The 20,088-nt window shown below is 52.3% G+C and overlaps 1 protein-coding gene across 1 annotated transcript in view; it reads left to right on the top strand.

Moving 5' to 3' along the window:
- DCDC2C (doublecortin domain containing 2C) overlaps window positions 1-20,088 on the top strand; it is a 112,450-nt gene that overhangs the window by 47,689 nt on the left and 44,673 nt on the right. Inside the window, exons 7-9 of the mRNA XM_021087908.1 lie at window positions 2,957-3,080; window positions 4,655-4,755; window positions 13,660-13,728. Coding sequence (XP_020943567.1) covers window positions 2,957-3,080; window positions 4,655-4,755; window positions 13,660-13,728 — 294 coding nt within the window. The remainder of the gene's footprint in view (window positions 1-2,956; window positions 3,081-4,654; window positions 4,756-13,659; window positions 13,729-20,088) is intronic.

Here is a 20,088-nt window from a genome sequence, read left to right as displayed (position 1 = left end):
AGACCTTGACCCACTTTGGAACCAGGACATTCACTTGTGGAGCCGGGGAAGTGCTTCATTTTCTACCTGAGGATGGACTGACTCTGAATTGGGTTGTTACGTTCTTCCATGAGCCGCTGTCACCCTGGGGGCTGCCTTTCCTGTGCCTGAGCGAGATAACCTGTTACGGCAGCATCGGGGCAGCTGGGTTGATGGACGTGGGCTCTGGAGAAAAACGATATTTCATAAAGTGCCAGAGTAATAAACCCGAAGTGCCTCAGGTATATGACCTGCAAATGTTTGAATAGAAAGAAAGATGAGGGAAGTTGAAACGAAGCACTGTGGCCTTTGTAAGTAGCGCTCACGTTGGCTCCGAGGGGCTGGAGACGGGGGGCAGGGAAGATGGTAGAAAGCAGTGGGTGGACTCTGGTTCTTGCTTCTCCGCTGTTTTCTGGGAACTGCTGTCAATCCGTGTTGCCCTGACAATTACAAGACATCCAGTGTCTTGTAATCACGTGGGCTGAGCGCCAGGCGTGTGGAGATGCAGGCGGCCCCACCTCGGTCCTCAGGGAGCCTTCAGGCCAAGGGATAGCTGTGTAAGCAGGAACCTGCTGGCCTGTGGCCATGGAGTGGTGTGTAAAGTGGGGGGTGGGGTGGGGAGTGGGGCAGGGGTCTCTGTAGGGACGAGATGATGCTGGATTTGGGGTCTGAGGGTGAGTTTGCCATCCCCCAGAGGAGAGGCTATTCAGGAGAAACCCAGGGATTTGGAGGGCCTGGCCTGTTGGGGACAGCAAGGCATGTGTTGAGGCTGCTGGTGGAAGGCTGGCTGGGCTGGCAGGTGGGGCTGGGCTGGCAGGTGGGAGCCTGTGCTTTCAGCTGCGCTCCTGGGGTTTGCACTTTGTCCTGGGGAAGCAGACCTGGGATGCTCACAGGACATGACAGGTAGCCCCCTCCAGGGTCTAGAGGAGCACCACCCAGTCCACCCTGCCTCCCTCCAGACCACCACCCTGTCCTCACGGCTCTCCAGAGCTCAGGATTCAAACCTGCTCACCCACGGAGCACTTGTCTGCCCATCAGGCTTCTAAAATCCTTGTTGCATGAAGCTCCACACACCTCATGGCCACCCCAAGAAGGAATTCTTATCAAGTCCTGGGACAGCCCCAGAGGAGATGTGCCATGAGCAGGGTTTCTGGGGTGGGGGGCGGTGGGGTGGCTCTCAGTCATTGAGCACCTACTGTGTGCCAGGTGGGGGAGGCTGAGGGCCATCTAAGCAAGTCTGAGATGCAGCTGCTCTGTGCAAGTCAGTGCTTGATGAGGCCAAACCCACGGGGCTCTGGCTTCACTGGATTGCAGAGGAGGGAGGGGCGTTAGAAGCCTGCCATCCCTCTCTGTGCTTGTTGGGTATGGAGTGAGATTAATCAGTACAACTGGCACAGTAACGCGATGCCTGCCTCCCCCGCCGTCCCGCTGTCCTGGGAGTTCTTGTCTCTGCAGCCCCCATGGTGGTGGGAGCTGGTGGAACTGCAAAGGAAGTGGTTTGCTCTGTGCCCTCTGCTGGGCGGCCTCGCTGCTTCTGGGCCCTCATAACCAGGGGGGACTGTTTCTTTTTGTCACTGTCCTTTGACTACTGCTTCAGAGATAATAAGGTAAACCTAGGACGTCTTGATCTCAGAGGCCAAAGGTATGGGAGATGCTTGTGACGAGGACGTAGGAGTGATGCTGAAAAGAATCAGTAGGTCCAGCCCCCAGGCGCTTCCGAGACACAAGCGCCATTTACCATTTTCTGTTTCTGAAACCCATTCTGCAAGGACCTTGTTTCCTGTACTGGTGAACACAATTTCAACTTGCAAGAAAGCCTCCTAATATAGGTAGAAAGATCTTACTTGGCTCCGCTATGTGGTTTGTATAATGCATGTATGATACCCTATATAAACGGTACGAGGTAGGTGGTTTTGGTTTGACATTTTCTTAAGAGACTTCGTGAGATCACGACAAACAGCTCTTTATATAGTTTTGCCTGAATTTGCTTCCAGATACTTCAGTAAAGATAGAAAGAAAGGAGATCTAAAAAAGACGGCTTGTGTGTAAAGAGGGGATGGAATTGGACTAGAATTCTTTTTTATTGTTGTTATTTTTTTTATTTTTATTTTTTTGCCTTTTTGCCTTTTCTGGGGCCACTCCCGCGGCATATGGAGGTTCCCAGACTAGGGGTCGAATCAGAGCTGTAGCCGCCTGCCTACACCACAGCCACAGCAACGCCAGATCTGAGCTGCATCTGTGACCTACACCACGGCTCATGGCAACGTCGGATCCTCCACCCGCTGAGCAAGGCCAGGGATCAAACCCGCAACCTCATGGTTCCTAGTCGTATTCGTTAACCACTGCGCCGCGACGGGAACTCAGAATTGGACTAGAATTCTGTCCTGTGGCGGAGACTCGGGGTGGTGCTACGAGTCAGTTCATCTGCCCTGTGATCCAGTTATGCTTTATTATTACCGTTTATAGACTTTTTAGAAATCCCAGTTCCCCTCCATCGTAACCCAACACACACCTGCCATGCGTCTCATTCTTACCAGAGATGCTCCGTCCTGCGCAGAGGTTCCGGCAGAGATGGCGCAGTCGTCCTTGTCGAAACGGTTTTTATTAGGCGGTAGGGGTGTGTCTAACGCCCCAGGGACCTCTGAGGGCCGGCCTGTCCCCCTGCCAAGGCAGCCCCTCCTCCTCCAGGCGGCACGTGGCCACCTTCCTGCAGGACGAGAATTGGCCTCCCTTCTCTAGGAGAGGGGGGGAGTGTTGCTGCCACTTTAGGGAGAGGAATGCAGGCGGCCCCATGGTCCAGATGGTGCGAGAAGCGGGGCTTCCACCCTCCACCCCCCACCATAGGCCTGTGCCTTTCCTGGCTGCCCTCCACGTGGCTCCTAAGACTCACTGTTCGCTTCTGTGCTGACCTGCTTTTTATTCTTAATTTGTACGGTAGGAGGAGCCCAAGGAGAAAGAAACTCAAACACCGGACAGCTTTCCACCCCAAACCCAGGATTCTGTTTTTTATGCCAAAGAGGGACAGAAGCCAAACGGAGAACCTTTCACGCCGAGCAGGGCAGGTACATGAAATCGACGTCACCGCCCCAGTGCCCCCGCTGCCGGGTCCAGGGTGTGCTTTTCAGGCCAGTTTTGTTCTGCGAAGATGTGGTTATAACTATCTGACGAAACAACCTGACTCACAACTCTGATTTTACTCGGGCCGCAGCAGGGAGAACAGAGACACAGAGTCCCAGGGCGGCAGGCGGTGGGATTCACCTGCCGAAGCCTCCGCGATTCAGGCGGAATGTAACAGGCATCCTGTGGGCCCTGCGGACCCCAGGGCGGGCATTCCTTCCGTAAGGACCAATGACACAGAAGACGACCAACCCACGCAGCAACCAAACATGGACGTAAAAGCCACCCGATTTGTTTGGGTCCACTCTTTGAGTGTGAGAGACTCTTTTTTTTTGTTTGTTTTTGGCCAAGCCCATGGCGTGTGGAAGTTCCTGGGCCAGGGATCAAACCTGCACCACAGCAGTGACAATGCCAGATCCTTAACCCACTGAACCACAAGGGAACCCAGTCTGAGAGGCATTGAAAAGGTTAAACTTCATGGAGTTCCCACTGGGATGCCGTGGGTTAAAGAGCTAGCATTCTCTCTGTACAGTGTGGGTTTGATGCCTAGAGCAGGGGTTAAGGATCTGGTGTTGCTGCAGCTGTGGTGTGGGTTGCAGCTGTGGCTCAGATTTGATCCCTGGCCCAGAAACTTCCATCTGCCAGGGATGTGGCCAAAAAAAGGAAAGAAAAAAAGATTAAACTTCAGAAGTGATTTTTACTATTTTAAAGTTTTTTTTTGTCTTTTTAGGGCCATACCTGTGGCATATGGAAGTTCCCAGGCTAGGGTCAAATTGGAGTTGTAGCCACCGGCCCACACCACAGCCACAGCAATGCCAGATCCGAGCCACATCTGCCACCCACACCACAGCTCACGGCAACGCTGGATCCTTAACCCACTGAGTGAGGCCAGGGATCGAACCCTCATCTTCATGGATAGTAGTTGGGTTCATTTTTGCTGAGCCACACTGGGAACTCCCGCCTCTTGCTTCTGACTGGGGGAGGACAACCTTTTCAAGGACTGTGGAGTTTTATAAGCATTTAGTAGTCCAGTCATGGAATTAGAGGATTTTATCTGTCAATCCAGTTGAGAGCCTTGCAGTGTCCAGTCCTCCTTTGTCCAAGCCCAGTGCTGAATGTTTTTGGAGGGGGTGCATCTCTGTGTCCTTAAGCTCCGACGTCGGTGGCTGGTGGGCTGCTCCGCGTGTATTTCTCACTGAAAGAGCCGGACACACAGACGTCAGACATTCACTGCGTTTCATTCTGGCCCGAGTCCCAGGGCGGCCGGGATGCAGGAATGTCTGTGACCCCAGGGGGAGGGCCTCCCGCAGGCCCGGACGGAGGCAGGCAGTGCGGACGTCAAGGGCCCCCCAGCCCAGCACCTCGACTGAAGCAAAATCAGGAGCGACGGGGAAACGGAGGGGTCCCTGGGCCAGGCCATCTGACGATGACACAGGAAGCTCTGCCATGGCGACCTATAACTTTGGGTCAGAAAAGGGAAAATGGACATTGGTTTGAAAGCCTTGTCGATCTCCCGCAGATGGCGGCGTGTACAAAGCCCAGACTCTTGACGAGGACACCTCAGGAGCGCTGGAAATCAAGGAGGCCCCGGACGTGCCCGTGGACGTACCTGTGGACCAGGTGGGTGGCGCACGTTGTGCATGACAGTGCCCAGTGCCTTCCTGCTCCTGCTCCGTGGCCCTGCCTGCATCTCGTCCCCAGCCCCACCCCCCAGCCTTCCCTGGTTTCTAGAATGTTCCTTGTCCCTCCAGGGAGCTGCTGCTCATCCTTTTCTCCTGGCGGCCCATCTTCCCCGCCAAGGCTCCTCTGCTGCCAGGACCCGTCCTAACACTTGTCGCAGTTTGTGCATGTCTGGCCTTGTCATTAGTTGAAGACCCTCCCCTTCCCCACTAAGCTGTAAGCCCCGTGAGAACGGGGTTCTGCTCTGCTCACGTCAGCAGCCCTTGTTCCTGGCAGAGTTCCTGGCAGGTGGGAGGCCCTGAGCCGTCTCTGTGGGGCGATGGGACAATGGACCGGATGGTGTAGACAGACATGTGCTCAGGAGTGGTGGGTCTGCCTCCTCCTCCCGGCTTTCTCACCCCAGGCCTCAGCCTCCTTGTCCCTGCGACGGGTGATGCCACCGAGCAGGTCTGCATGGGGACTGAGGGGCGCCATGCACGTGGAAGTGCCTGGTCCAGGGCCTGGTGCACCGGGGACCCTCACTCACCGTCCCCTCCTCCTGGCCTCTCGCAGGAGTGGGTGGGGTCCTGCGAGACAGGGAGGGGCTGACAGCGAGGCCTGGGGCCGGGCAGGAGCAGACAGAGGCCCTGGCCAGTAAGGCCTGGTTCCAGCCCAGCTCTGCCCCACCCGGTGCAGGCAGGACTCACAGCCCCCGGGGCCCATCCCAGCACCTCACGGGAGCCTGGGTGGGGTAATCGCTAGATGCTGACGTTGCCTCCCGTGTCTGCCTGCAGGTGCATTTCCAATGGTTGGTTTTTGAGAAAAGAATTTACATTCTGGAAAAGGTCAACATTAGCATCTGAATCTCATTTCTGTTCCTGTTAAATAGAGTAGGTCCTGGCCCTGCACGCGCCCCCAGCCCAGTGACCCGCGAGCTTTTCTGCTCCTCTTTCAAGAACTATTCATTCTTCACCCGTCATTTATTCTTAACTTGTGCTGGGTTTTTTTCCAGGATATGCTTAAAAAGTGTTAGACCACCGCTTAATGTACTAACCTCCCACTTCTTTTCAGCATTTTGAGACGGTTCTCGTGTGTCCGGTTGTATTTTCTGTCATTCATGACGTTATTTCTCCTCTTCTTCCGCGAGACCAAAAAATGACCAAAGAGTTTGGTCTTATCTTAAAACCTAAACTGTTTAAATATATATATATATTTTTTATTGTTGTCTTTTTGCCATATGCTCCCACGGCATATGGAGGTTCCCAGGCTAGGGGTCGAATCGGAGCTCTAGCTGCCCGCCTACACCCCAGCCACAGCAACGCCAGATCCGAGCTGCATCTGCGACCTACACCACAGCTCACGGCAACCCCGGATCCTTCACCCACTGAGCAAGGGCAGGGATTGAACTTGCAACCTCATGGTTCCTAGTCGGCTTTGTTAGCCACTGCACCATGATGGGAACTCCCAATGTTTTTATTGCACATTTAAGACGTTTATAGGACCAATATTAAGACACTTGAGGCAGTTACTTTTTAAAAATTTTTACGTCGTGTTGAAGTCGAGTTGGTTTACAAGGTTTGATCGTTTCTGCTGCACAACAAAGGGAGTCAGTTAAACACACACACCCATCCGTTCTCCTTCAGACTGTTTCCCACACAGACGATCACGGAATATTAGGGAGAGTTCTCTGTGCCGCCCGGCAGTTCCCGTTGGCCAGTCATTCCAGAGGCCTCAATGCGCATGTGCCGGTCCCCCACCCCCAGCCCATCCCTCCCACCCTGCAACCTGTCCCCTTCGGGGACCATACATTTTTCAAAGCCCGTGAATCTGTTTCTGTCCTGCAAATAAGTTCATTCGTATCCTTTTTTTAAGATTCCACATATGAGTGGTATCACATGGCGTTTGTCCTTCACTGTCTAACTTGATGTGACCGTTTCTAGGTCTACCCATGTTGTTGCAAAGGCGTTATTTCATTCTTTTTGATGGCTGAGTCATATTCCATTGTATATACATACCACATCTTCTTTATCCACTCCTCTGTTGATGGACATTTAGGTTGGTTCCATGTCTTGGCTATTGTATGTAGTGCTGCAGTGAATATTGGGGTACAGGTGTCTTTTCAAATTATGGTTTTCTTGGGAGTTCCTGTTGTGGCTCAGTGATAATGAACCAGTATCCCTGAGGATGTGGGTTCAATCCCTGGCCTCGCTCAGTGGGTTAAGGATCCTTCATTGCTGTGGCTGTGGTGTAGGCTGGCAGCTGTATCTCTGATCGACCCCTGCCCTGGGAACTTTCCTGTGCCACAGGTACGGCCCAAAAAAAGTAAAAAAAAAATTGTGATTTCTCTGGCTAGATGCCCAGGAGCGGGATTGCTGGATCATATGGTAACTCTATTTTTAGCTTTTTGAGGACCCTCTGTACGGTTCCCCGTAGCGGTTGTACCAGCTTACATTCCCACCCCAGCGTGGCAGGGCTCCCTTTTCCCCACACTCCAGCATTTTTTGTTTGTAGACTTTTTGATGGTGGCCATTCTGACTGGTGTAAGGTGGTACCTCATTCATGGTAGTTTTGGTTTGCATTCCTCTAATAATGAGCGATGTTGAGCAGCTTTTCCTGTGGTTTTTGGCCATCCCCGTATGTCTTCTTTGGAGAAATGTCCATTTAGATCTTCTGAGGCAGTTACTTTTATACCAAATTTATCATCCATCCTCCCACCTCCAACATTCAATATTATTAGTGATCTATTATTATGTGTTTCCTGGGTAGCGACTGAGCGTGTCTGACGCCGTTTTAAGCAGAACTAAAATCCTACCGTGACGAGTACCATTTCGGCAGCTGTTTGGGCACCGTAAATACCAGTTCTCCTAGTGAGTGTACCTGGTCTCCGCTGTGTCCACGGCCGTGGAGGGACACGGGCCGCTGGTGAGAAGAAAGAGGGGCGTGGATGACAAACCTGGGTGATGCCCCACGAGGAGCAGTTTTGACCCGGGGTCGGGGGGGGGCAGTGAAGTGAGGGGGGTGGTCAGGGAGACAGGGAGGCCTGAGCCAGCATGCTCCCGGCCACTGGGGGAGGGGAGCTAAGAGAGAGAGGCTGGTGAGCTGCTTTCTGTCCGTCGGTTTCTCCAGGCCTGGGGGGTGGAGACTTTCTAGTTCAGGAGAGAGTAATAAAGCAGGTTCCATGACTTTGAAGGAGATAAGAAGCTCCTTTAATGGGGCAGCAGCTGGGGAACATCTGGGGAGCATCTGGGGAGCACCTGGAGGAGCACCTGGGGCAGCAGCTGGGGGAGCAGCTTCAGGCTGCTGTGACATTGGATGGTCTAGATGGGCCCAGGTTGACAAGTTGAGATCTGTGTCTTGGGGAACCTGCTGCTCGCAGTCAGTGTTTCCGAGGCGTCCTCGAGTTTAAAGAGGATGTTAAAGCTTTCAGTTAACTGTATTTCTCCCGAGTGATTTTCCTTCCTGGGCCCCACGGGTCCAGGGTCGGCCCTGCCTTCTGCCGCATCCAGGAGCTTTCTCCTGCAGGGCGAGGGAGGGAGGTGGTCCTGGGGTGGGAAGCACGTGTGGCCTGCAGGGGCTCAGAGGACCTCTCTCATTGCAGGGGTGGGCGCCCTCGTCCTGGGCAGCCCTGGCCTGGGGGCGGTGGTGGCCACACCAGGGTGGCCCCATGCCTGGAGGCCTGAGTTCGGTGTTTGCGGCTGGGTGAGCTCCGTGCCACCGGTTTCCCTGTGGGAGGAGAGGGAGGTACTCATTTTCAGCCCTTAGAACTTTCTCGATCATCAACAAGACACGGCTTGGCCTTCACCTTAGACCGTTGGGTTAGAGAACTGACTTGCACCCTAATCTGGGCTTCGTTTCTCCGGTTCTGGAGAGACGGGCTTCGTGCTGGCAGGAGAGCCTGATTCTTTCCCACCCGGCCCGGGCCCGCCCCCGACACGCTCTCCAGCTCCATGTGGCTGGAAATGTAACACGTTACACACCATGACATCCCAGCTAGCGGTGTGTGTATTTGGAGCGAGCTGAGGTTGAACCTCCAGGATGAGGAACCCTCCAGGCCGGAGGGCGTGGCTGCGGTTTGGGGCTGACGGTGTCTGGTAATAACAGAGGGTCGGCGGGTGGGTCCCAGCGTCCCCAGGCAGCATCACCGTGTGCCCTGCACGCCCGGTGCCGAGTGGAGGTCGAAGCTGAGGTTTCGGTGTGTGAGGAAGGTGGCCTGTCCATTGCTTCTGACGTCGTGTAACGTCTTTTTTTTTGTGAGGACGAGCAAGGCTGACGCTGTGTCCTCCTTAATTTGCCTTCCTTCCAGGGCCTAGAAGCTTCCCCCAGGACTTCTGAGTTGGTTCACGAACCCCTTGGAGCTGGGCGGAGGTGGGGCAGGGATACGGGGCAAGGATGTCAGACACTTAGTGGCGAAGGGATGTGATCGGCTGCTCTGAGCCTTGGTTTTTCTGATGGCCCGAGACGGCTGTTTTTTTTTTTTTTTTTTTTTTTTTTTGTCTTTTTGCTATTTCTTTGGGCCGCTTCCGCGGCATATGGAGGTTCCCAGGCTAGGGGTCGAATCGGAGCTGTAGCCACCAGCCTACGCCAGAGCCACAGCAACGCAGGATCCGAGCCGCGTCTGCAACCTACACCACAGCTCACGGCAACGCCAGATCGTCAACCCACTGAGCAAGGGCAGGGACCGAACCCGCAACCTCATGGTTCCTAGTCGGATTCGCTAACCACTGCGCCACGACGGGAACTCCCCGAGACGGCTGTTAACTGTGCATTTTGACCTGTGCTCTGATTCCTAAGGTGCTCCCATTTTTTTTTTTTCTATATGACCACACCTGTAGCATTTGGAAGTTCCCAGGCTAGGGCTCAAAAGAGCTGCAGCTACCGGCCTGCACCACAGCCACAGCAACGCCAGATCCAACCCCATCTGCCACCTACGCTGCAGCTCAGGGTAACACTGGATCCTTCACCCCCTGAGCAAGGCCAGGGATTGAACCCGCATCCTCACAGACACTACGTAGGGTTCTTAACCCGCTGAGCCACAACAGGAACTCCAGATGCTCCCAGTTCAATGGCTCTGCCTCCCGATTGTTTTCTTTTTAACTTGGCCACAGTGCGATATAAACTTCCGATCCTACATGTCCCTTTTCCGTCCTCCTGCGTCAGCCACCGGATTTTCTACATCCTGAGACCTTTGCAGGTGATTTTAAAGAGCTGCTCATTTTCCTGCATCTGTTGGAAGGTGTGTCTTTACATCCACGGCCCTGGTCCTAAAAGCTTATCCTTGAGAAGAAGCTTTGCCATCGAGATCCTTGTAGAATTCTGTTGACACTCATCTTTGGCTTGCGAGAGACTCAAGCCTGAGGTCCGTTTCCGTCAACCAAGTGGTTTTGGTGCCTGTGTCATGAGTGATGAAGCTTTAGTCTCTGAACCTGGCTTGTCCTGAACCAAGTGATTCCCGAAGAGGACTCAGAGCTAAGTTGCGGGAAGTGTGATAACAGCAAAAGGGCGAGAGTACCAGGGACTGAGAGTCTGGGTGTTAGGAAGTGACCACTTTACTGATGGGGTCAAGCACAGTGACGGGGGTTAGGGTCATAGTCTTTAGTCCCCCTTTCCCTCTTCCTATGCATTTGTCTCCATTTTTAAGAAATTGTGATTTATTTTTGGAGTTCCCTTGCGGTGCAGCAGGTTAAGGGCCGGGTGTTGTCACAGCAGCGACTTGGGTCACTGCTGTGCATGGGTTCCATCCCTGGCCCGGGAACTTCCATATGATGCAGGCCTGGCAAAAAAAAAAAAAAAAAAAAAAAAAGAGAAGAAAAAGGAGTTCCCGTCGTGGCTCATCGGTTAATGAGCCTGACTCGGAACCATGAGGTTTCGGGTTTGATCTCTGGCCTTGCTCAGTGGGTTAAGGATCCGGTGCTGCTGTGAGCTGTGGTGTAGGTCGCAGACGCATCTTGGGTCCCGAGTTGCTGTGGCTGTGGTGTAGGCCGGCAGCTACAGTTCAGATTGGACCCCTTGCCTGCGAACCTCCATATGCCGCGGGTGTGGCCCTAAAAAGCAAAAAAAAAAAAAAAAAAAAAAAAAAAAAAAGAAGTTATCATTCGTTTTCAGTGTTTTTGTTTCTCTTCGGTTTTAGTGGCAGTTGCCATGTCCCCTCCATTTTTTTTTTTTTTTTTTTGTCTTTTTGCCATTTCTCGGGCCGCTCCCACGGCATATGGAGGTTCCCAGGCTAGGGGTCGAATCGGAGCTGTAGCCACCGGCCTACACCAGAGCCACAGCAACGTGGGATCCGAGCCGCGTCTGCAACCTACACCGCAGCTCATGGCAACGCCGGATCGTTAACCCACTGAGCAAGGGCAGGGACCGAACCCGCAACCTCATGGTTCCTAGTCGGATTCGTTAACCACTGCGCCACGACGGGCACTCCCCTCCAATGTTTTTATCCCCTGAGCTTGAGTGGGGGCCTCGAAGGTGATACACACACTCTCTTCCTCGTGAACTTTGCTCTCAGAGAGCAATGGTCTTTGACGCTAGCTTCTATTTTAAAGTCCTGAGTTCTTTTACTTTAACTTTTAAAAAAATTTATTTTTTCAATGATTTTTATTTTTTTCCATTACAGTTGGTTTGGAGCGTTCTGTCAATTTTCTATGAAAAGCAGGTTGTGTAAATGCAGGGCCCCAGGTGCAGCAAAGCGACCCAGTCACACACACATACGCATTCTTTTTCTCACATTCTCCTCCATCCTGTTCCATCACGAGTGACTGGATACAGTTCCCTGTGCTACATAGCAGGAGCTCATTGCTTCTCCACTCCAAAGGCAATCGTTTGCATCTGTGAACCCCAGACCCCCAGTCCCTCCCACTCCCTCCCCTCCCCCTTGGCAACCACAAAGCTATTCTCCAGGTCCATGCGTTTGTTCCTTTTCTGTAGACAGGTTCATTTGTGCCGTATATTAGATTCCAGATATAAGTGATATCATATAGTATTTGTCCTTCTTTTTCTGTAAAGTCCTGAGTTATTATATACCAACGCTAAGGGAACAATTTTTAGCATTTGTAATCTGCAAAAAAATGACATCCAGATATTAAGACATTGGTGTTCAAGTTGGGTCTGATTTACGGAACACATTTGTCGCCAAAGTAATGGCCTCTGCTAGATTTCAGATTATGTTTATTTTTATAAATACTCTGAAAAGAATGGAGGTCACTTGGTGGCTCAGTGGAAGCGAATCTGACTAGTATCCACGAGAATGCAGTTTTACCACGCCTGCCAGGATTCACGCCACTCAGAGATGAGCTCGGAATAAGACATAAAGCAAAATCAAAAGACATGAATTAGGAGGTCAGCTGAAGTCCGTGTCATCTCTGGATTGTCTAATTGGACAAAACACGGCAGGGCTTTGAAGCTTTGCTGCTTCCAGGTGCGGAGTCGCCCAGGCTAAGCTCACGTTGGTTGATATCGGGGTTCTGATCCTAGTGCGTAAATTACAAAGCGTAACAGCGCTGTTAGCCTGCCTTCAGTGGCGAAGAGCAGAAAACCGAAGCAGAGTGGCTTGAACCGTGGGGAACACTTCCCCCGCCTGTCTCAGGTCTAGAGGCTTCCGGGAGTAGACGCTCCAGGACTGGTCAGCGCAGGGGACGGGGGACCCGAGGGCATCTTCCTCGGGCTCCACCTGCCTTTGACCTTTGGCCCTGGGCTTGTTTCCCCAGGACGGTTACCTGGCTCTGGGTGGCACCTTGAGCCACGTGAACGTGGACAGGAGATGCTTCCTCCCTGCGGCCTTTTCGGGGGAGAGGCAGGGAGGCTCTGATCCACGAGTCAAGGAATGAGCCAGAGGCCAGCATCACAGCAGTTCTGTAGTGAAAGTTGCCTTGAACTTGTCTTTAGTGCGATATGAGCCCCGCCCGGAGTTTTCCTCCTCGCCGTCGCTGCTCTGTGTAAACCGCAGGGAGAGAATGCTTGGAAGGTCAGCGTCTCACTTCCCGGAAGGTCTGGGCTAATGGGATCGACCGTATTGAACCCACTTGTCTACACAGCGGCAGAGCTCAGGTGCGCGCACGGGGGGGGTCAGCTGGTAGGAGCTGTCGGGTCCTTGGGGCTCGTCACTAACACCCATTCTGGTGGCTCAGTAAGAGCCAGCTTCTCCACCCACTTTAATTCAGGTGTGGCATCAGGACTTGCCGTCACCGATGACAGGTGGCACCTCCAGGCAGGGGCCTTAAGAGGCAACGGGGACTTGGCCCCAAGCTCCCCCTGCCCCCGAGGTCATGTGAACCCGGGGCCTGGAGTCTCCTGGGCGTACGAGAGCTGTGCGGGGAGGAGGGCTGGCCAATGCACCTGTTCCCATGGGAGCCTTTATTTTGGGCCGAGAACCACAGGATTGTCCCGGGGTTGGAGGGAGCTTCCAGGGCATCAGCCACCACAGCCTGTCGCCTTTTGCAGCCAGTCATGGCACGTGGGACATAACCCACGAGGAGAGGAGCTCCGGCCACGTGGGGTGCAGGGCAGCCGAGCCCTGGCTCTTGCACCCGGAGCAGAAGGGTGCTGGCCGGGGTACTCAGGCGCTGAGGGTGGCACAGGCGTCTGACGGGACCAGTGTCCGCTTTCTACCCAAGAGGGGTTTATGCGGCCTCTGAAAGGTGTCTCCCACGGTTTGATTACACGGACTGGCACTTGGAGGAGCCAGAGGTCAAAGTGCAGAGCAGACGCCGTCCCGGGCCTGAGCACCCACCGTGGACGAGCTGCGGCCCCTCCTCGGCTCTGCACGTAGAAGTGGTTAGAGAGTCACACGGCGCCCCTCGCTCTTTGCGTCTGTACAAGAGCGGGACCTGGGTTGAGGACAACGAACCCTAAGATGTGCCCTTTTCTCCCTAGAAACCGGCGGAGATGGTGAAAGAAGTTGAAGAGACACACAGGAACAGCCCTGATTTTGAAAGCAACAAGGTGAGTTGTTTCTCCTTTTATCTTGTAGTCAGTGGCTCTGCTCGAAGGCACCTTTTAACCTCTTTGTTCTTTTAATACGTTGGGTGGAGCGGGCATGTGATGAGAAAGGGTCCGAGAGCCCAGTCTTTCCAATAGAATCGGACCAGCGCGTGTGTCTTCAGGGGCTGCGCCTTCCATGGTCTCCCGTGTGCCAGCAGTCGCAGGGTCCTTCGCCTGGCGCCTGCTCCGATCCCAATCAACCAGAAAGAAATCATCCAGCCAGAAAGCTTTTTTTGTGTGACAACTTTCCAGGATTCCCCCCCACTTTTTTTTTGTCTTTTTGCCTTTTTTTGAGCTGCTCCCTCGGCATGCGGAGGTTCCTAGGCTAGGGGTCGAATCGGAGCTGTAGCCGCCTGCCTACACCACAGCCACAAAATGTGGGATCAGAGCCCCGTCTGCAACCCACACCACAGCTCATGGCAACGCTGGATCCTTAACCCACTGAGTGAGGCCAGGGATCGAACCTGCAAGCCTCATGGTTCCTGGTCGGATTCGTTAACCGCTGCACCACGACGGGAACTCCCCCAGATGCCTTTTTAGAGGAGGTGAAAGGAAAGGGGAACCATGGTGGTGGGTGTGGGGGGCCCTGTTGTCATGGATACCTTGGACATTGGTTTTGTGGGCTGTCAGGGCTGTGTAATCAACACGTCTTGGCTGTGGATGCGCGTAGCACACGCTTTACAGATGGCGGCAGGAGCTAGTGCACAACTCACTGTGTGGTTTGTGTTTTTTCTCCCTCCCCATCCAGATGATTTAGATGCACCATTAGCACAGGAAGCATGTTTGTTTCTGTGGTACTTGAGGAGATTATGTGGCTAATCTATGTAAAATGCGTGTCCTGGGAAACAGAATTTACTTGTATGTTTATTTGTTAATTGAGGAAGACTTGGCAACTGAAAATTGTACGTTTTTACGGTGTACAATTTGATAAACACACACACTATGAGATAATCACCACAATCAAGCTCATTAACGTAGCTCTGTGTGTGCTTGTGTGTCTGTATGTCTGTGTGTATGTGTGTTTCTGTGTGTGTGTCTGTGTGTCTGAGTGTGTGTGTGGTGAGGGGGTGATGAGAATATTCAAGGCAAAATTTAGTGTAAATAATTTGAGTAGCTAAGAAACAGATTTGGGGAGTTTGTTTTTAAAATTCCATCTCTAGATGTTTTTCAAGGTGGTTTCTGGCTTGTAACTGTTTGGCCCCAGGCAGGGACTTTGGAGCAGAGCTGGGATGTCGAGTGCAGGTCTGTTCTGATGACGGAATATAAATAAATCCGAGATGCCTTAGCCTTGCCAGCGGTCCGTTCCTGCTCTGAAACCCGCCTGTCTTCCCGTTCGGGAAGAGGGACTATGACTCCAGAGCCTGGGGGAGGGGCCCGGAGCCAGAATCGGTGCCTGGCTTTTCCCTCCTTGGAAAAGGGCGTTTGCGGGAAAGGCCATGGGGTCTCCGGAGGTTTCTTCAGGTTTTTCATCGCAAAAGGAGTTTAGGGTCTAAAACAGCAGGAATCGTCTTTCGAAGGATTCGTCCCCCTTCCTTACAGCCTTAACTCCTTCTGACCTGGCGGCGGCGTCCGGGGAAAGGTAGCCTGTGTGTACCTGGGTGGTTGCGGGCCTTTCACAGGCGGCTGCTCGAGGACGAGTGTGGCTGGGGACAGGTGAGACGGTGTCTGGGGTGGGTCCCGGAGCCCTGGGCCACCTGCTTGCGTTGGGGCCGTAGAGGAGAGGGAGCTGCTGGGATTCGGTCCCGGAGCCACCGAGCACCACGTTCCAATGGAAGCCGCACCCAGCCTTTTGCCTGCATTGCGTGTTTTCAGCCCCTGGAGCATCTGCGCACGTCCGGCTGTTGAAATTCACCCTCTCGGCCTTAGGGATTTGCTCTGTAGGTAAACCTCCGGGGCCTCTGTGGATTGGAAGCCTGACATCATCCTCAGCCTGGATCCAGGAGTCTGTAGACTTGATTCCTTGGCCTGAGCCTCAGGTCCTCACGCAGGCAGTATCAGCGGCGTCGTGGGGAACCCGAGCACCCAGCTCATAGAAATCTGGGTCCAGGACCTAAGCTTTTGGGGAAGGAAGGCAATCGGGAACAGCCCAACGTCTTCCTCCTGCCCAAACAGGGGTGACCGACGTGGGGCAGATGGGCTGGAGCGTGGTGAAGCCTTTGCTGGCCGGTCACACCCCTCCCAGGTCGCCTTCGCGTCACTCTGCCAGAGGATGTCCACAGCCCGTCATAGATGCTTCTGCCCCCGCATCAGGAGGCTTGGCTTTGAACCTGGGTTTGAACCATTCCACGCCTGCGTTTCCTCTTCCCCAGCAAAGCCGGCCGGTTGCGTCCGGTCCCAGCCTGCGGTCTGTCCCCCCAGCGGATGCTTTGCAGTGTTGGGTGTTCGGGGCTGCGCTGATCCTGTGCGACCTCTGGAAGTGTCTCCGTTCTCTCGCAGCCACAGACTCCCCCTCTGGTTCAGCTGGACAAAAACGTGGACACGCCCCCTGGAGTCGAAGGTCCTCTGCCCTGAAATCCCGCCCGTGTTTTTGTGGGATCGGAAAGAGAGCAAGCGAAGTGTGGGCGTCCCCGTAACTGGCGGTGATAATGCACATAAATGAGACGCAGCTGACACCGCAGTGGCCTGTGTGTGTGACAGTGGTGTCATTTGTCTGTTGGTTTGAAAACCTGATCCTGTGATGTGTAATGACATTGAATCGATGGGTATCTCGGGCCGGGGGCGGGGGTGTTTCTGGCCTGACCACCCTCCCTAAATAGTGCCAGACCCTTCAGGGGCCGAGGCCCCCTTGTCACCTCTCCGTCCCTGCAGGGTCTGGGCAGCACCCGACATGCAGGGGGTGCCTCATAAATGTTGCGGCTTTGCTTGGAGTCACCGTTTAAACCGCGGTGCGTGATCCCGAGGGGAACGGGGATGACCTTGCACGTTGTATCCGGCACCTCGTCACGAACGTTGTTTGAAAACACGTGTTTCTGATGTTTGATCGTCGCGAGGGTTCTGTGTCCCTTGCGGGGAATTTTTGGTGGTAAAATACATATAGCATAAAATGGGCCATTTGGACCGGTTTTTAAGTGGACGTAAAAAATTCAATAGTGCCATTAAATTCTGTGACATTAAACACATTTGCGATGTGTAAGCATCTCTGTGACCTTGAGCCTCTTTCTCATCATCCCAAATAGAACCCCGTAAGCGTTAGGCACTGACCCCCATGGCCCCGCTCCGGCTCCAACTCTGCTGTCATTTGTGCATTTCTTTTCTTTTTTCTTTTTTTTTCATTACTCAAATGAATTTATCACCTCTGTAGTTGTATAATGATCATAACAATCCAATTTCACAGGATGTCCATCCCACAACCCAAGCACATCCCCCCATGTATGCATTTAAAACAACCTCCGACCCAAGGAGTGACTTAGAGGTAAGTGCCACGAGCTGATCCCACTCGCCCTGGCTCAGGGGGTTCCACCAAGTATGTTTATCTTGTCGTCATGTGGGTCACAGGCACAGAAGTCGGCAACATCAAAATCAAGTGCAGAGACAGACCTGTGCTTCTGTGATGCGCCTTCATCCTTGGAATGTTTTGAGTATGGTAATTAAGCAGTCAGGACAACCCTGCCAATACCTGGCACTTTAAGAATATTTTCCATCTGAAAAATGGAATGTTAGCAGCGTTCATTAATTCTTCTGTGAACTTATAAAGATGGCATGTATTCTTTCCCCCTTTCCCTATTTCAAACTGCGTTCCTGACACACGTTTTTAATTAAATTGGGTCCTTGAAAACTGTCCAAATTGAGGTCGACTGCAATTTCTCCAGTCCTTTGAGGGCCTAGTGTGTTTGGATCCATTGATTATAAAGCAATTTATATGCAAGAAGCACTTTTTAAAACATTCGTTTTTGTTTTTATTTTATTTTTTAATGGCCGCACTCATGGCGTATGGAAGTTCCTGGGCTGGGGATCGAATCTGAGCTGCATCTGTGGCCTATGCCATCGTGGTGGCAATGCCAGAACCTTTAACCCACCACACTGGGGCGGGGATGGAGCCTGTGCCGCCACAGAGACAACGTCATAACCTTGACCCACTGCGCCACAGTGGGAACTCCAGGCAGCTCTTGTTATTTTTAAAAAATTTTTTATTTAATTTTAATTTCCCCAATACATTTTTTTTCCTACTGTACAGCATGGTGACCCAGTTACACGTACATGTACACATTCTTTTTTCTCGCATTGTCATGCTCCATCATAAGTGACTAGATATGGTTCCCAGTGCTACACAGCAGGATCGCATTGCTGATCCATTCCACAGGCAATAGTCTGCATCTATTAACCCCCAGCTCCCAATCCCTCCCACTCCCTCCCCCTCCCCCTTGGCAACCACATGTCTGTTCTCCAAGTCCATGATTTTCTTTTCTGTGGAAAGGTTCATTTGTGCTGTATGTTAGATTCCAGATAGAAGTGACGTCATATGCTGTTTGTCTTTCTCTTTCTGACTGACTTCACTCAGAATGAGCCTCAGTTCCATCCATGTTCAGGCAGCACTTTTTAATTTATGCCGCCTGCTAGGTTTGTAAACAGTGTGAAGAAGTTTTGCAAAGATTCGGTTCCTTTCCAGAGGCATGTGAAGGTGAGTCCACAGACCACGTGTTTGGGGGTCTCCTAGGCTGGCGGAATCCCCATCCAGGGAAGCGTTTGGGGGGATCTGCAGGTGCGCACGCCCAGGAGTGCTCCAGCCTCTGTGACTCTCGGGCTTTTGTTCGGACTCTGAGGTCTGGGCCATCAAGGTTCTAATGGGTTTTCCGTTTTCCCGACCTTCCAAAAGGCTGTGCACATGAACAGTCCAGGGGTAATTTTGTGTTTTCGGGAGGAGGCGAGGGAGAGGGTGACTTCTGTGTCCGGATGCTGAGTGTTTCTTCCTCAGAGCTCATCTTTGCGCTTCTTCCTCCTTTTGCTCCGTGCGTGCCTGGGCCCCACTGCTGCCACGTCAAATTTCTCCCACCCTGGAGTTCCCATCGTGGCGCAGTGGTTAACGAATCCGACTAGGAACCATGAGGTTGCGGGTTCGGTCCCTGCCCTTGCTCAGTGGGTTGAGGGTCTGGCGTTGCCGTGAGCTGTGGTATAGGTTGCAGATGCGGCTCGGATCCCTCGTTGCTGTGGCTCTGGCGTAGGCCGGTGGCTACAGCTCCAATTCGACCCCTAGCCTGGGAACCTCCATATGCCGCAGGAGCGGCCCAAGAAATAGCAAAAAGACAAAAAAAAAAAAAAAAAAAAAAAATCTCCCACCCTCTGGGCTCCTTGCCAATCCCAATGTCCTGATTAGGCTTTTTTTGCATCCTTCACCAAGAGCTGGCTGCTCCTCTTTCTTGATCCCCAGTAGTATTTTACTTGTGTTTCCAACCCTGTGTGAATTACACTTTGGCTCTTCTTAGTGTTGTTTGTGTGCTTCTGCTGTCTGCTCTGATGGGTTAAGTTTTGTAAAGAGTTCATTCTACTGTATTCTTGGCACCTTTCGCTTGACCCGGCACTCAGGTGTGACTGGTCCTGAATTTGCAAGAACCTTGACCACAGTAGGTAACCATTGTGGGTTGCGGTGGCAGCTTTGGGGGCGGGAGGTTTTGAAGAAGGTGGGGTGTGGCCAAGCCAGGGCTGAGAAATGATTTCCAAAAGAGAGGACTAGCAATGAAGCAGAATATTCAGTGTGTCTCAAGAGACTACATCTTAAGCAGTAATCGCGCCCAAAGCCCTGACCTTTCCCTCTGGAAAATACCATGAAGGCAACCAAAATACGGAGAAAACACTTGCAACACAAATTAAATTTTCTTAATTTATACCGAGTTCATTAGGTCATTAATACAACCCAATCAAAGAAAGGCAAAGGAGACAAATAGAAAATTCTCAGAAAGGAATACAAATCCCCAAAAGATGTAAGAGAAAATTTTCATGTTTTTCCTAATTTAAGAAATGCAAATAGTAAGCAATGAGTTTATTTTAAAAAGCAGATTATCAATGTCCAGTGCTGGGAAGGTGCAGAAAGGCAGCAAATGCTTCTTAACAAGGTCAACATATAAATTGGTGCAGCCTCTTGGGAAGGGAATTTTGCTTCTTTTATTAAAACTAAATCTGTAGATGTTTTGTTTTATTTTATTTAATTTTTTGGACTCAGCACATATGTTAAAACCATAGCCAGGAATATCTCACAAATATACTCATAAATAACAAAAAATAGAAACAAACGAGATAGTTATCCGTCGGGATTGGTTGATCAATTTATGCTTCGCCCACACCGAAAGCACTGCAGCCATGAAGACAATAAGCTGGACCCGTGTGTAC

This window comes from Sus scrofa, chromosome 3, assembly GCF_000003025.6.
Source record: "Sus scrofa isolate TJ Tabasco breed Duroc chromosome 3, Sscrofa11.1, whole genome shotgun sequence".
Taxonomy (NCBI): domain Eukaryota; kingdom Metazoa; phylum Chordata; class Mammalia; order Artiodactyla; family Suidae; genus Sus; species Sus scrofa.
The sequence above is the reverse complement of the archived record's forward strand: the minus strand, read 5'-3'. Positions and strand labels throughout refer to the sequence as shown.